This window comes from Peromyscus californicus, unplaced genomic scaffold (assembly GCF_007827085.1).
Source record: "Peromyscus californicus insignis strain IS unplaced genomic scaffold, ASM782708v3 Scaffold_4__1_contigs__length_199733344, whole genome shotgun sequence".
NCBI lineage: Eukaryota > Metazoa > Chordata > Mammalia > Rodentia > Cricetidae > Peromyscus > Peromyscus californicus.
Window position 1 is genome coordinate 20034620 of NW_026294562.1, and position 15275 is coordinate 20049894.

Below are 15275 nucleotides of genomic sequence, written 5' to 3' on the forward strand. Positions count from 1 at the left end.
CTGGTGTGCTCTCAGGGACCCATGAAGGCACAGGAACCTGGGCTTGCTAGCCAGCATGGTGGGAAGTGAAAAGCCTCGGACCCAGAAGCCCTTAAGTTCCCAACCAGAAGAACCGTTTCCAGGAGACTCCCTTGCTCAGCTCTCTGCCTTCCGCCCCAAGCTTGTCCCACAGTCATTTGGCTTGCCCCTCCTTGCTGCGATCTTTGCCCACATTCCTCCCCCTTTTTTCTTCTTCTCCTCCTCTCCTCCTCCTCCTCCCTCCCTCCCTCCCTCCCTCCCTCCCAGCATTCCTGCCTCCCTGCTCTATGCCAGCCTGGCTGATGCCTGCCACCTTCCTACCCCCGCAGGGCTTCAGCAACAACTGGTTGCGTGTGGTGCCTCGCACCCGGTTTGGGGCCTTCGCCAGGGGCGCCAAGGTTGTACTCTACACCAAGAAGAGTGGGGCGCACCTACGGATCATTGATGGGGGCTCCGGCTACCTATGTGAGATGGAGCCTGTGGCACATTTTGGCCTGGGTGAGTCGGGGCCCACGGGGACAGTAGTAGATTCTGCAAGTAAGTCTTGCAATGTGCCCTGTGAGTCAACTTCACTATGGCATCACAAGGGATGCCCACTGTAAAGGCAACCACTTATGTTCTGTAGTGAGTCTGTGCTCAAAAGAAAGGAATGGGGGAGGGAAGGTTGCCCCTTACCTGCAGGAGCCCCCACCCCAGGGCCTCTGTGGACTTAGCTCACCTTGGAGTCAGAGTACTTAATTCTCCATCTGCCTAGGCCATAGCCTTGTTCACACGCTGATCTCCACTGACTATGTCCAGAGCAGCTGCCCCCTGACCTCTCAGGAGCTAGTTCAGTATTTAAGATGCTGATGACTTCCTCAGATGGAAGGCTTGGAGCCCTGAGTTTTTAATGGGCACAAAGTCACCCCAAGGGGTGAAGGCTGGATCTTGGTGGAGGATGGGATTCTAAAAAACCCTGCCCTTTTATATGTCTAAAAGCAGCAATCTGCACACATCACGGAAGCAGATCAACAGCATGCCCCTGGTGTTACTGAGCTATTGCTGCCCTGCTTTTAGAATGCCCCAAAATTATGCTGCTAGGGTCTGGGCAGCTTCCAGACACGGGAGAAGCTGGCTTTCTCACTGCTGTGGGCCATAAGCTCCCATTCTGAAAATGGCTTGGTAGGTCATAGTTTTAGTTTTGTATTTATTATTAGTGTGTGGGGGGAGGGGTATTCGTGCATGGGGTGGTCAGGGGACAACATTTGTGGAGTTGTCTCTTCTACCTTTATGTGGTTTCCAGGGATTGAACGAAGGTCACCAGCCTTGCTTGGCAAGTGCCTCTACCTGCTGAGCCATCTCACTGGCCTGCCTATTTGGTAGATTATTTTAAAAAAGAAAAACTATGCTGAGTGGTGGTGGTACATGCCTTTAATCCCAGCACTCGGGAGGCAGAGCCAGGAGGATCTCTCTGAGTTGGAGGCCAGCCTGGGCTACAGAGAGAGTTCCAAGACAGCCAGAACTACACAGAGAAACCCTGACTCAAAAGAGAGAGAGAGAGAGAGAGAGAGAGAGAGAGAGAGAGAGAGAGAGAGAGAGAGAGAGAGAGAGAAGAAAAACTACTAGGTATGCCCAACTGTTACAGGTGCGCCTTGATCCATCCCGGGTTTCCATGCCATCGTAAGTTAAAAGATCTTACATTGGGAAGGCATTGCATTAGTAAGCATATCAAGGACACATCCTCAGATAGCAGCGTGGTATACTGCAGAGTGTCGGCTGTTCCCTTCCTGACTATCCACCACTTCCCAGTGTCCCAACAGAGGACCATAATGTCTATTACTGGATGGGGTGGTGTGGGATTGGGGGAGTAGCAGCCCATTCAAGGTCCTAGGTTCAGTTTCTATTTGAATGTCTCTCGTTTTTCACATCATAATGAAGTCAAAAAATTACAAATGCCATCATCAGAAGTTGGGGGGGCAGTCTCTAATATCCCTAACTATGCATCTCAGAAAAATGAAAAAATAGACACACAAAGATCTCTGCACTGTTATTCATAATAGTGTTATGTTTGAGAGCTAAAAACCAGAAACAATGGCCCAGTGGTGGCGCAAGCCTTTAATCCCGGCACTCAGGAAGCAGAGGCAGGTGGATCTCTGAGTCTGAGACCATCTTGGTCTACATAGTGAGTTTCAGGACAGCCAGGGCTACACAGAGAAACCCTGTCTCAAAACAAAAACAGAAACAATGCAAGTGTCCTTTGGTAGGTTAATGTTTCAACTCACTGTGGTGCATTGATGCTATAGAATGTGGTTTGGCAATAAGAGGTGTTTGGTGAGTAAAGAAGTCTCATCGCCAAAGTCACCTTTCCCAAATGACAAAGTCATAGAGCTGAAGACGGGCAGTTCCAGGGTAGAGGTAGTGAAGGGCAGGTAAACCGTAAGAGGCATCTCCACAGTGATGGGCGATGAGTGTCTCAGTGGTAGTGGCTACATGAATCTAATGTGTGATTCATGACGTAGAACTGTCCACACACCTGTTCCCATGGCAATGTCCTGATTGCAGTGTGGTACAATCATGGAAGCAAGCCATAACCACTGGGACAACTGTCTACATGAACCCTTCTGCATTATCTTCACGACCTGCTGTGTCTCCAGTTATGTCCAAATAAACTGTTTTTTAAAAATGTGGAGGTTAGAGGGAGATGTGAAAATTCTTCAGGGAGTGTGCGGGGATTACAATTAATGGGGAAAAGACTGAGGAGAACTGAGGAAGAGGCAGGCCAGGAGTTAAAGCATTTCACTCAAACATTCCCCGGCTCTAACCAGATGCTCTCCGTGTGTTAGCACCTCATGAGGTGATATGATTTTAATATAAAAAGATTAGACAATATGTTCTCTAATCGATAAGTATATAGCCACATTAATATTAAGCACACATCGTATGTGCACAGAAAACAAAAAAAGGAAAGACAAAGAGCATAAGCAGTTCCATCTGAGTGGCTAGATTACTACAGGGGCTGCCGCTTGTTCTGGACACAGTGCTGGGCACTCAGTACTCACAAGCTGATCCTCGTGAGTACCCTCAGATGGGCGTTATTATCTCCATCTCTTGGAAACAAGGAAGCTATGGATCCAAATGTTAAAGGAAGCCTGCCCGTGAGCTCATGATTCTCAAATGGCAGAGCTGGGATTCAAACTCAGGCCTGCCTGAAAATGTGGTTTGTATTTTCTACCATATGTTCTAGTATATGTGTGCGCATTCTGGTTTTTATAGGGAACACATAATATTTATGTAGTCTGAGAAAGAAGCAATAAATATTTAGGGGACCCAAGGCCTAGTTATATGAGCGTGTTCCCTGGCTATCGCGCTTGGATGGGTTAGCCTGAGCCCGGGGCATCTGTCACTCCGAGGGCAGCCATTTGCTATGCTGGCCCTAAAGGTACGAGCTGACTTTTAAACATGGAGTCCTCTCTTTTGCAGACCAGCAGTAGCTGACTCCTACAGCATGCTTCGAGTGTGCAGGGCTTTGCCCAAATTCTTCATCAGTTCTCCTGGGAACTTGATGAATTATGAACCGTAGTCCATACTTTACAGGCCAGAAAACTGAGGTTACGCTTAAACACACTAACCCAGTTCACAGCTCCAAAGGGTGGGGAGGGGCTGGCTTTGGACCCCTCCCTAGAAACAGAGTTGCTGGGCTTGGTGACTCCACCTCCCACGGCTTCTCTGCCTCTTTCTTCCCGGTGTGCACATCCCCTCAGCTTATGGGTATCCCAGAAGGCCATTCAAGCACCAAGGTGGCTGATGTGGTTTCAAAGGTGAAATGTTTATCAAGCTAGATGTCAGCCCTGTTCCACGGGCCAGAAAAGGAAATTGAGGCTCCCAGAATAGAGCTGGGCTGGGGCTGTCTGGCCCCACATCCTGTGGACTGTCTCTGCTATTTTGTGTATTAGGAGCCTCCCTGGGTCCTTTCCAGGATCTGTCACCACCAGGAGAAGAGCCTGCTTCCTCAACTAGGCAGCTCACAGGATCATTTGATGAGATCCAGCGTGCTTGGGAGCCAACTGCCGCCCATGCTGTACACACTGGCCCCTCCTGATACCAGCCCTCAATACTGGGCCAAAAAATGGGATTTGCTGTTTGTTTGAACCAAATTGCTGCAAGGGTCCCCCACCCTACCCTGATCAGGCTCCTCTTTTGTAGGGCCCCCTTCCCAGAAGGACAGTAGAAGGACACATACTCTCAGGAGCAGACCCTTGCTAATTACCGGAGGCTGACAGTGACCCTCAGACATCAGAGCAGCTCTGGGGACCAGACCAGAAGCCTAAACAGTGAGACAGGCCAGCTCCATCCCTGCCTCTTCAGGGTCCCTTAGGATTCCAACAGGTTCTTTATGGACTGAGCATAGTTGTCCTTCCTGACTGACAGGGAAGCCAGCCACAGGACAGAGCAGGCAGGGAGACAGTGGGGGAACCAGGTGTTGGGAATGACTGGGGGGGAAAGAGCAAAGGAAGATAAACAGGGCGGAAGCAGAAGGCAAGAGAGGCAGAGACATGGGGGAAAAGACAGCAAGGCATGCTGCCAGTCTGCTGGACAAACCCAGGAAGTCTCATGCAGGGCTGTCCCGGATGCATCCTGCACTGATGCATGTCCTGGATGCATCCTGCACTGATGCATGTCCCGGATGCATCCTGCGCTGCTGTGGAGCCTTGAGAGGATAAAGCACGTGAAATCATCCATGCCCTGGACAGCTTTGCCAAGTGAGGAGACTGGAAGAAGGACTAGCAAGATAGCGGGAACTTAGAAGGCAGGGGCTGAGAGCATTCCAGAGGCCAGGCTAGCTTGAACCAAGGCCCAGGGGTAGGAGTATCCTGTTGGAGGGATAGGAGCAGAGCTTGGAAAGTGGGGGCTGGGCCAAGCTCCCCATAGTCTCCAAGGGAAGCTGGATGTGGCGTGGTGGACAGAGGGGGTATCCTGGCAGGTCCAGCAAAGCCAGAGCCAGCGCTGAGGTGAGAAGATGTGTTCGTGCAAGGGCAGCAGCCCCACAGCACTTGTTCTTAGAGTCCTCTTAAAACATTTCTCTTGATTGTGAGAATAATGTGTATTGATTACAAGAAAATGAGACAATACAACAAATCATAAAAAGAAGTAAAAATCACCCACAATCCTCATCACAGTGCTTAGAATGTTAAGTAAAAAAAACACAAACGTTCCCCTCATTCACTCCAGCACGGTTTGGTTCAATTCAGTTCATGTCCACTGAACACCTATGAGCTACCCAACAGTATCTGGATCAAGGGCCTGGCCTTGAGCACCCCTGTATTCTAGTGGTAAGAGAAGCAGGGAATACATGATGAACAGAATAAGTAGGTGAAATAGACCATGTTAAGGTTGTATTAGGTGCCACAAAGAAAGAAAATGCCAAGCAGGGAGAGGGGTTAGGAGTAGAGAGGAAAAGGGACAAGCAGCAATTTTCAAATATGAGACCAAGCTTCTAATAAGCCTTTATCCCACGCAATACACACAGGGCACATTTACAGATGCACATACTACTTAGCTTTGTTGTTTGTTTTTAAAGGACGAAACAAAAATGATGGCATTTCCTCTCCTGAACAATAAATGCCTGGCCATCCCTCCAAGTCTATGCACATCTCTTTTATTTTCCTCTAGCGCCGCAGAGTATTTCACTGTGTGGCGGCATTCATAATTTATTTACCAAGTCCCCTGTTGATGGACAGCTAGATTGTTTCCAGTTCTGTGAAGTTGGAGGTGATAAGGGGGCTGTCTAGATCACATATTCAAGAAAGGCCTGCCCTGGGGTTCTGCATGGCTGAGAGGCAGAGTAGGGGATGAGGCTGTGTCCAGGGGCCAGATCTGGAGGGGAGAGGGCTGCAAGAAGCCCTCCTGGCGTACGGTTCCAGCCCAACCTAAGCAACTCTGCTCCCTGGTGGTCCTCTCTCCATGAATCACTCCCCACCGCTTCCTTCTGATGTTGCCGCAAGGTGTGGTGAGCTGGTGTTGGTGTGTGAACACAGAGGTGAGTACACATGAATGCATACAACATCGGCCCTTCAGGGCCCCACAGGATGCAGCAGACTCCCGACTGCACTTGCTGAGGCACACCCGCCTGCAGTTGCCTCTCCAAACGCTCCAATAAGGACAGACGACTCAGACCCTTACATGTATTCTCACCTCCCTCCCTAGAAAACTGAGCTGTGCTGCACCAGGCAGTTAAATTCTCAGGGACCTTTGCTAGTCTTGTTCTGCAGGGGCCCCCTGAGGACCTGCTCCACTGTGTAGGGCATTATGGGTCTTGTTCCTCCTCAGAAGACCCTGCCCTCACTCTGGGGAATCCTAACCACATTCTGCAGTTCCTGCACAGCTACCCTGGCTCGTCCCTACCCCTCCTGGGTGCAGACCACCTGCTGGCTTCATAAATAAACCTTTCTGTTTATGGTGTTGAATACTGCTCACCCAGCCCCCACAGGGCTGCTTCTGCATTCCCTGAGTGCCAGTCGGTTGAACCAGTGTACAGCCAAGCCCAGCAAATAAAAGCAGGTACCGCTAGCCCACTCGGTGCCCGAGTGCCCCCACTGTGGTCAGCCACTCGAGCTCTCCCAACTCCGCGCATTGATACCGTCCCACCCCCACCCCCACCCCCACCCCCCTTCCTTCAGTTAATTGTTAGTGAGTGACTCAGAGCTGCCTCCAAACCGGCTGGTGCTCATTTAGGGAAGGAAAAGTCAGTGCCCCACATAAAAATGGCTTTATTAAAAGTGCAAAAATATTCCACCAACTGTATTCCCACCATCTGTTTTGCTTGTAATTCTGAAAAGCACAGTGCCATGTGGCTCCCTGGCCTTTGTCCTTTCAAAGCTGCTAGAGGCAACTCCCCGCTGCTCCTGACCTGTGTCTCTGCTGGGTAATGGCCCCGCCTAGGCAGACCTCTCCCTGCACATAGGCCTGGCCGTGTGGCCGCCTCACCTCAGAGGCTGAGATAGGCCCTGCAGTTGTACAGCTTTGGGAACACCGGAGATGCCTGGCTGGCAGCCTAGAGCCAAGGAATCTATCTTCCTGTCCAAGGACCCGAGCCTGGGTTCCAGCACTAGCTCAGACGTAACCCCAAGTCACTTCCTACCTTGCCAGGCCTCAGTGTTTAAATCCAGAGAATGGGCACAAAATGCCCACCTTGTGGGTGCAAAGGCTACAAAGCTCTTCCCTAGCTCCTGCCTCCCTACCCCCCACCTAGTAACATCCTTCCGCTCTGCTTCCCCCAACTTTGAACTTCTGCATCTTCAAACGCAACTTGCCTTTCACACGTCTCCTTACCAAACTTGCCCCCCTACTTTGAATGCTTTTATTCTCTGCCTCAAAAATCATTCTTCCTGTCCAACCCAGGGGAACGGGCCACCATCCTCACTGAGGGGCACCAGTCTCCTCTCGACCCCTCCCTCACTCTTTATGGCGTCACCTTGTTCATTAGTCCCACAGCAATCGGCTCCCTCCAACTTGCTTGGGTCCTTTTTGTTCGATGCTGAATCCTAGATCCCTGTCCAGCATCTGGTGCAGGATGGTCATGGAGTAAGGGAAGGGTAGTAGTATACTAAGGTTGAAGCAGACAGAGGCTCTGGGGTCACACAGGCCTTGGGTGAGTGACTGGGCGATTTCCCTGGCCTCTCCGGGTCTCAGTGTTCTCTAAGATGAAGATTATATAGACAGCACCTTCCACATGAAGGTGTGAGGAGCTGATGTGTTCACACCATGAAGCATTTGGTCTGGTCTGGGCATGCTGTCAGTGTTCAGTGTTACTAACAACCTAAGCGTGTCGAGAGTAATAGGTCATCCATGGGGCAGTATTCTGACTCCAGGGGGAAAGGTTGTGCTTCCCTGGACAGTGGGGCTTTGAGCCTGCACCCCCAAGTTTCAGACAAAGAAACTAAGGCCCAGAAAGGATGGCTTACTCGTCTAACAGCCCCTCCCTGGTATTCAGGGAGAGAGAACCTGATCTAGAGCCACACGCCCCTGTGCGGGCTGCAAATTTGTGTTTATGAATATTCCTCAACTCCTTGAGTTATTTGTGGCTTCAGTCAGGCTGTAAAATGTATTCATGGAGCCGTTCTGTTGGCCTAGGTGAGAAACGCTTGCTTTTGTCTCCTTTTTTTAATGGAAAATGTTTGCTTTTCGCGTGTGCCACTTAATTTGGGCACTGCACGCCCTAAAAACACCAAATTCATGAGCTCACAATTCTGCTTCAAAACAGAAAATCTATACTTGGCCCCCTTCAGTCTCTTTCCCACCCCCTGCTCTAGGAGTTGGGGGTGGGGGATAGCAGTCAGGCCGAGAAGCCGCCTCTGACTAGACAAAGGCAGGGGCCAACCAAGCCAGGGGATCTATGGGAGGAGCAGGGCTGTGGGCACAAGTCCTGTCCTCTGAGCCCCTCCTGTGACTGTCCTGGCACCCTTCCTTGGGTGTGCTGAGCACTGCCGGCTTTCCCTTATGACCTGAGAAAGGCCTGCAGGTGAGGGCCATCAACACTCCCCCCACCCCCCACCCCCACCCCCCGCCGCGCGCCCCGTGTCATCACCATTAGCCAGTTCTTGCTATAGGCTAACCTGCTTCCTTAGGCAGGAGCCGGGCACACCTTGGCAGCACCTGAACACCTGACCAATCTTCCCAACCCACTTTTTGCCACTGATATAGCATGCTGCTCTAGGGGTGTGCGTGATGGATTCACGAGGGACACTGTCTGAGCTTTTTGGGTATCATTTGTAAACATCTCGGATCTGCAGAGTGGCCTTTCTCTCCCCCTATCTTTCCTGGGTCTTTGTTTACAGCACAGCTCCAGTGCCTCCTCCCCAGGAGTGTGTCCCTGACCACTGAACAGGACCTTGGCCAGCACCCAGGTCTTTACCCCAGTGTCTGCCTTTGCTTCTCATCTCATGGCTTATCAATATCTGACATGATTTATTTGTTCGTCTGTTGGCCTGCCTCCCAAATGGAGAGGGAAACCCATGAGGGGACATTCCCAGTGACAAAATAGAGCTTGGCTCCTAGCACAGCTCCATAAATAGAAATATCAAAGGCATGCTCAGAAGGTCACAGCGAGTTGGCTGCAGAGCTAGGACTTGTCCCCAGGACTCCCAGCCACCTGCTCCCCATCATGGCCTTTCAGCATATCAAGCAAGTGACAGAGCCAGGATTTGAACCCCTGGCTCTGAAGTCAGCCTGTACCATCAAGCCGTACAGCTCCCCAGATTCAACCTCCTGCTGCCCACTCTGTTGGCTAGAATAAAAGTCCTCCACCAGCATCATGTGGTTGTCGAGTTGTAAATTAATTTCAATTAAGTAAAATGTTAAATTCAGCTCTTCAGTCAATCTCATCCTGCGTGTGGCCAGGGGCTAGTGCACTGGACAGGGCGTCCACCAGGCCTTTCCATCACTGCAGAGTGGTCGATTGGACAGTAGGGCCCCAAGGAGGAGCTTCCTCAAATCTATCTTACTCATTCCCACAGCCCTTGGACGAGGGCATTATTTACTGACTCTCTCTGCTAACATACTTATGCTAGTACTCCAAGAGGCCCTCTCTCCTCCTCTCCTGACCCCTCTCCTTTCTCCAACAGGAAGGGACGAAGCCAGTAGTGTGGAGGTGACGTGGCCAGATGGCAAGATGGTGAGCCGCAGTGTGGCCAGCGGGGAGATGAACTCAGTGTTGGAGATCCTCTACCCCCGGGATAAGGACAAACTTCAGGACACAGCCCCACTAGAGGTGGGCCAAGGCCTCTGGGCCTCATAGTCAAAAAAAAAAAAAAGCAGGGACCACCACCCATGACCCTTGGGGTAAATCTTGCTCTCTAGAATGGTCGGGATGACAGCTCCATTTGTAGTTTTGCAGCACACCATACCCACATCTCTTCAGCTTCTCACAGATCCTGGGGGCTTGGTAGGGCAATGGCTTTTGCACCCATTTTACAGAGGAGGAAACCAGAGGCCTAGAAAGTAACCCAAAGCTAGCTAAGGTTACATAGGCAGTTATGTACTGGGTTGAGAACTGAACCCTAGTCTCCTGCTGCCTTTGTGGTATTTTCTGAATACCTGAAGAGGCCTCCTATTAGCACTGAATGAGGCTCAGACCATAAACCGGGGTTCTTGAGCCTCTTGCGGGGTACAGTTCTGGTCCAGTTTCAGGTCTATCAGGTACATAGATTCAAGTACAGGGAGAGTTTGGATCACATGTTCTTGCCCTCCCCACCCCCAACACCATCTCCGTTCTTAGTGCAAGGCAGAATAAAAGGGAGGGCTGCCCTCGGGCCCAGGCTAAGAGCATCTCTCGTGCTGTAATCAGGGTGACAGCTGCTCTGTGGCTGTGACAAGGAGGGGACCCAAGACGAGGCCTCTCAACTCACAAGTGTCTCTGCTTCTGCCACCTTGCAGTGCGGACAAGGATTCTCCCAGCAGGACAATGGCCATTGCATGGGTGAGTCACCTGTAGGCACCAGAGGCTGGGGCAGAAGCTGGGATCTTCCTGGGGACTATCAGCCTACCCTACCAAAGCCCAAGATGCAGACAGGGGTTAGAAAGAGAGGGAGAGGGAGAGGAAGACGCCATTGGTCCTGAGGGACCCAGGTGCCGACACAGCCAACGCGGGACTCCCCAAGGTGAGAGTGGCATTAGCAACCGCAGGCTGACTCACGTCACTCCTGGGCATTGGCCTGCCTGCCACGCCTATCAGAACAAACCTGGGCACGGTACACACTGCCACACAGACACTGAGATGGTGATGGATAGGCTTCACCCGGCCGGAAGCAGAGCAGAAGCATGCTGTGGCCAGCCTGAAGAGCAGCCAGCTAAGGGGACTAAGAAATGGAGGCGAAGCTGATTGTGGGAGGCATTTGGGCACAACAGGGTGTGGAATGTAATCACAGTGCGGATAGGAGACCGCAGCCCGGTACAGCACAGGGGAGGCTGGTAGCTTCCAGATGCCAAGTCAGTGAGGGTCTCATGACTTCCTCGAATCTCCCAATATGCTATGAAGGGGAAAGCCTAGCAGCCCAGGGTCCAGAAGATGGCCAACCCAAAGCCTTACATCCTGATTACTTACAATGAGGACTTAGGGTGAGGATTCTTTCTTCCTTAGACCCAGAGAAAACTAGACACAGCCCCACCCTTGTGGAGCTCACAGCTAATAGAGAGGCCCACATATGAACAGCTGACAACCATATGTGGGCCAGGGATGGAATGAGCAGGAAAGTACCAAGGGAGCTGTTAAGCTCTTCAGGGTAGATCCCAGAAGAAAGCCTAGAGAAATTGAGGTCAGTCTGGGACCTGAGGGACGGTGAGTAGGACAGCCATAGAAAGAGGAGGCAGTGTGCCCATGAGGACGCTGCCTGGGCATAGCTTGAGGGTTAGGGTGGCTAGAGGAAGACGTGACTCTCCCATACTGTCCATGTGCCCACTGTGGTCACATGATAAACGGACAGCACAGGCACATAAAACCGCAGAGTCTTCACTGCCTACTGAGAGGACCCTTTGAGGTCGTTGGTCTAGCACCTCTTTCTGTCTGTCACCCAGCAGGCCCTCTGCATGGTACTAAGCACCACGTCAGACTCTGGGGGTGCAGCCAAGTGCCTCAGCTGAGGGTTTTGCATCCTGGTAGAGGGAGTCAGACCTCAAACACAGGACTACACGGCGTGAGAAAAATGGTTTAGAAACCGTGTCAGCAAGGTGCTCTCTGGGGACTCTGAGCAGAGAAGTCGGAAAGAGCCACTGGTGAAGGGACTTTTAAGTAGAAACCACAAGGATTAGAAGGACCAGCCCCAGAAAGCTGAGGGGAGAGCTTTCCTGGCAGAGGATGAGCAAAGAAGGGCCTGAGTTTGCCACAGGGCTGTCCGAGGTGCTGTTACAGCTGAGATGAGGCAGAAGGGTAGTACAGGTCAAGGAGGGGCTTGAGGCCCCGGGAAGGAGTCTGGACTTCGTTCTTAGGCCCTTGGAAGCTAAGCAGGAGAGTGACCTGATGTGATTCACATTTTTAAAAGATCACTCTGGCTGCTGAATTGCAGGCTGGATTGGAGGGAAGCATGGAAACCAGGAGGCCAGTAAGGCAGCCGCTGCAGAAATCCAGGCAAGAGACCGTGGGGGCTGGGCATAGGGTGGTGGCCGAGTGAGGAAGGTGGACAGATGAGGAGCGTGCTTTGGGGCAGAGTAGACTGCACCCTGGGGTGAGGAAGTGGGAGGATGGGGAGATAAGTCTGATTTCTGCTGGTGTGGCTGAGCAGTTTGGTGGCGGCATTGACAGAGCTGTGGAAGATGCGAACAGGGGACAGAAGAGGCTTAAGGGCTGAGGGAAATCAGAGTTCCGTTTTGGAAATGATCAGTCTGAGGTGTGTATTAGACATCCAAGTGGAACTGCCATGTAGGTCACTGGTGATTGGATTCACGAGCTTGGAGCCCAAAGGACAGGTTACGGCTGGAGGTAGGAAGTTTGCAGTCATCCACATTTAAAGAGTTTATCTGGAGAAAATGTAGTACATAGAAGGGGCCCAGGGCCAAGCCTGAGCTCCCCCAATATTCATGGGTCAAGGACAGGAGGTGCTATCCAAGGGCGTTAAAGTAGAGAGGCGGGCCCAGCAAGGAGAAGGGACATGCCCGGGGTCACAGGGCAGGTGGGCAGACAGATCCTAAGCTGGGACACACTGCCCACCTCTCCCTGGTGAGTGGCTCCTTTGCCTTGCAGACACCAATGAATGTATCCAGTTCCCGTTCGTATGCCCCCGAGACAAGCCCGTGTGTGTCAACACCTATGGAAGCTACAGGTGCCGGACCAATAAGAGATGCAGTCGGGGTTTTGAGCCCAATGAGGATGGCACAGCCTGTGTGGGTAAGTGGACCGCTGGCCACATTCAGTAGCAGAGGAAGCATGCCTCGTCCTGGGGAGCGCAGGGGTCTCTGGGTGGGCCCTAGACCATTGTCCTTAGCCCCTGCTTCCCCCGGATTGGTGAAGGCTCCTAGACTCACATTAGATCTCCAGGGGAGACCGTGTCAGGCTTGGAGAGGCCCCATCACTACTACCCCACCTGAAGGGCCCCAGGGTGCTGTGTCCTGATTTTGTGGTTACCACTCTTCTCGAATCTCCTGAGGCAAGTATTCCAACCTGGAGGTCAGCCCATGTTTTCAAAGCTGGGGTAGAAAGTAGGTCCCCCAAGTCCCCTTCGGCAGAGTCTCTGAACCAGCGTCTGTCTTCCTCCTCCTCCTCCCACACTCCTTCCTCCCAACCAACCCTTTTTCCTCCCCCGTTTTCTATCTCCCCACCCTTTCGTTTTTTGCAGCTCAAGTGGCCTTTTTAGGTGGGTATTCTTCGGCTGCCTTTAGACTCTCTGAACCTCCCTCTCAAGCCTCATATCTTTCTCTAGGCCTTGGACTTTGCCTTCAGTTATATGCACTTTAAATCCCATCAATAAAGGAAAAAAATCTAACAACCTTTGTGGAAAACTATATCTCTCTGCTGCCTACCTCTCTCCACACCCAATAGAATCTGCCATGTGCTCCTTCAAGTGGACAGCAGGGGTGGCCATCTTTGAAAAGGGAAGTTTGGGAGATACTGGTGCAACCCTAGTTGTCTGTGAAGCCTTCCTTTGCATTTTTACTGAGAAAACAGAAAAGGAAAGTATCTCCTCTCCACCCCATCCTTCATTCCTTCCGAAGAGCCAAGCCAGTCCAGTCAGTTCTGTATCTTTGTGAGCTTCTTATTTTGCCCTTAACAAAGATGGCTCCCAGGTGGTTGCTTGCTCAGCTGATTCAGTAATGTATCATGTGCCTGCTCATTTGGCCTGTGCTGTTGCTGCTTGTACAACCTGATTTCCTGTGATTATGAAAGCCTTATTGGGTTGGTGGTGATGATGGGAAGGGAAAGGGTGGCCCTTTGGGACTGTTGATAAAAATGCTTAAGTTTGAACTTGCTAAGTCTTCCAGCCTCTTTTCTGGAGAAATTATGTCAATAAACTCTCTGCTGGATATTAGCACCTAGCTAGCTGGGGAGGGGTGGGTGTGCAAGAGCATGCCGGTTGGAATGCTGTTTAGCTGTGACCCTTCCACCAGGAGGTACATGAAACAAGTCATGACCTTAGGAAAACACTAGCCCCAGGCACCAGCAGTGTGGTTGGGTGAGTGAAACAACATTCACACTTGGGGGAGCAGGCAAGGCATGTGGGGTGGGCAAGGGGCAGACACAGAGGCAGTGCTCTGGACAGTTTACTTTGGGGAATTCACTTCTTCACTCTGGGTCTCCACTCCCTTTTCATAAATGACAAGAGAGTTGGGTCATTACGTCCATACACCCCTTTTTCTCCCCAACCCCTCCCTGTGTGACTGGGCATATGTATGGCTAGTCTCCAGCAGTCCTGGTTTCTAGAAAGAACTTAACAACCCAGCTTTTGCAATATGCTTAGGAACTTGTAAGTGCCTGTAGCCAGAGCACTCTTTGGGGATGATGTAACACCGTAGAATATGCTCTCGACCAGCTCTGGAAGTGAGGGCACATTATAAATCACAGATATATTCTTCATGGGGGAAAAAAAGTCGCTTGAAGATATAATAAAATCATGCTTAAGAATGCAGCAAGCCTTTTAAAAACATATTTAACAAAAAAACTACCTTTTTCTGATACCATAATAATTCTCCCAATAAATCACAAAATATGAATTCCTTGTAGCTGGTGCTGTTTTTACACTCGGAACCAGAGCTTAAATGAAAAGTTTTAAAATGAAAACAGCTACAATTTCCCTGGGAAGCACATAACAACCTAAAAATCGTTCCGATTCCACCGTGCCATCCCTGGCTATATCGACAGAGAATTAAAGATCTGAAAGGGCCCCAGACATGAGGCTCAGAGTGATGAAGTGATTGAGGTCACCCTGCCCAAGGTCACAGTGGCAGCTGGTCCCCAAGCCAGGCCTGCAGCCCTTTCCCACCGTCTTGGTGAGGCTGAGCGGCGGCACGCTCACTGCTCAGACTTTTCCCTCTTCACCCAGAAGCTGCTGCCTTTTCAGAAATGAACAAGTGAATCTAAGATATCATGATGAGCGAGACCCACGGCCCACAGAGACAGGCTGCAAGCCCAGCGGTGGTAGAGAACCACAAGATGACAAGCCCTGTCGACTGGCCACACACAGCAGCATGAGCAGTGGGGGAGGGGCAGAAACAGCTAGTGAGCCAGCCGGCCTGCCAAGGACACCAGGAAGTTCAGAGTGACAGCCAACTCCAGAGGATGCCTGCACTGCCTGGTA

The 15275-nt window shown here is 51.3% G+C and overlaps 1 protein-coding gene across 2 annotated transcripts in view; it reads left to right on the forward strand.

Annotated features, from left to right (window-relative positions):
- The window catches only part of Crtac1 (cartilage acidic protein 1), a 145643-nt gene extending 131694 nt beyond the window's left edge, over positions 1–13949 (forward strand). The window contains exons 11-16 of one of the 2 annotated variants that reach the window (XM_052761091.1): positions 348–516; positions 9618–9763; positions 10429–10471; positions 12054–12115; positions 12728–12871; positions 13320–13949. In XM_052761091.1, the coding sequence (XP_052617051.1) occupies positions 348–516; positions 9618–9763; positions 10429–10471; positions 12054–12115; positions 12728–12871; positions 13320–13337 (582 nt within the window). In that variant the 3' untranslated portion in view covers positions 13338–13949. The remainder of the gene's footprint in view (positions 1–347; positions 517–9617; positions 9764–10428; positions 10472–12053; positions 12116–12727; positions 12872–13319) is intronic. The other variant, XM_052761090.1, reaches the window with a different exon arrangement.
- The last annotated feature ends 1326 nt before the right edge of the window (positions 13950–15275 follow it).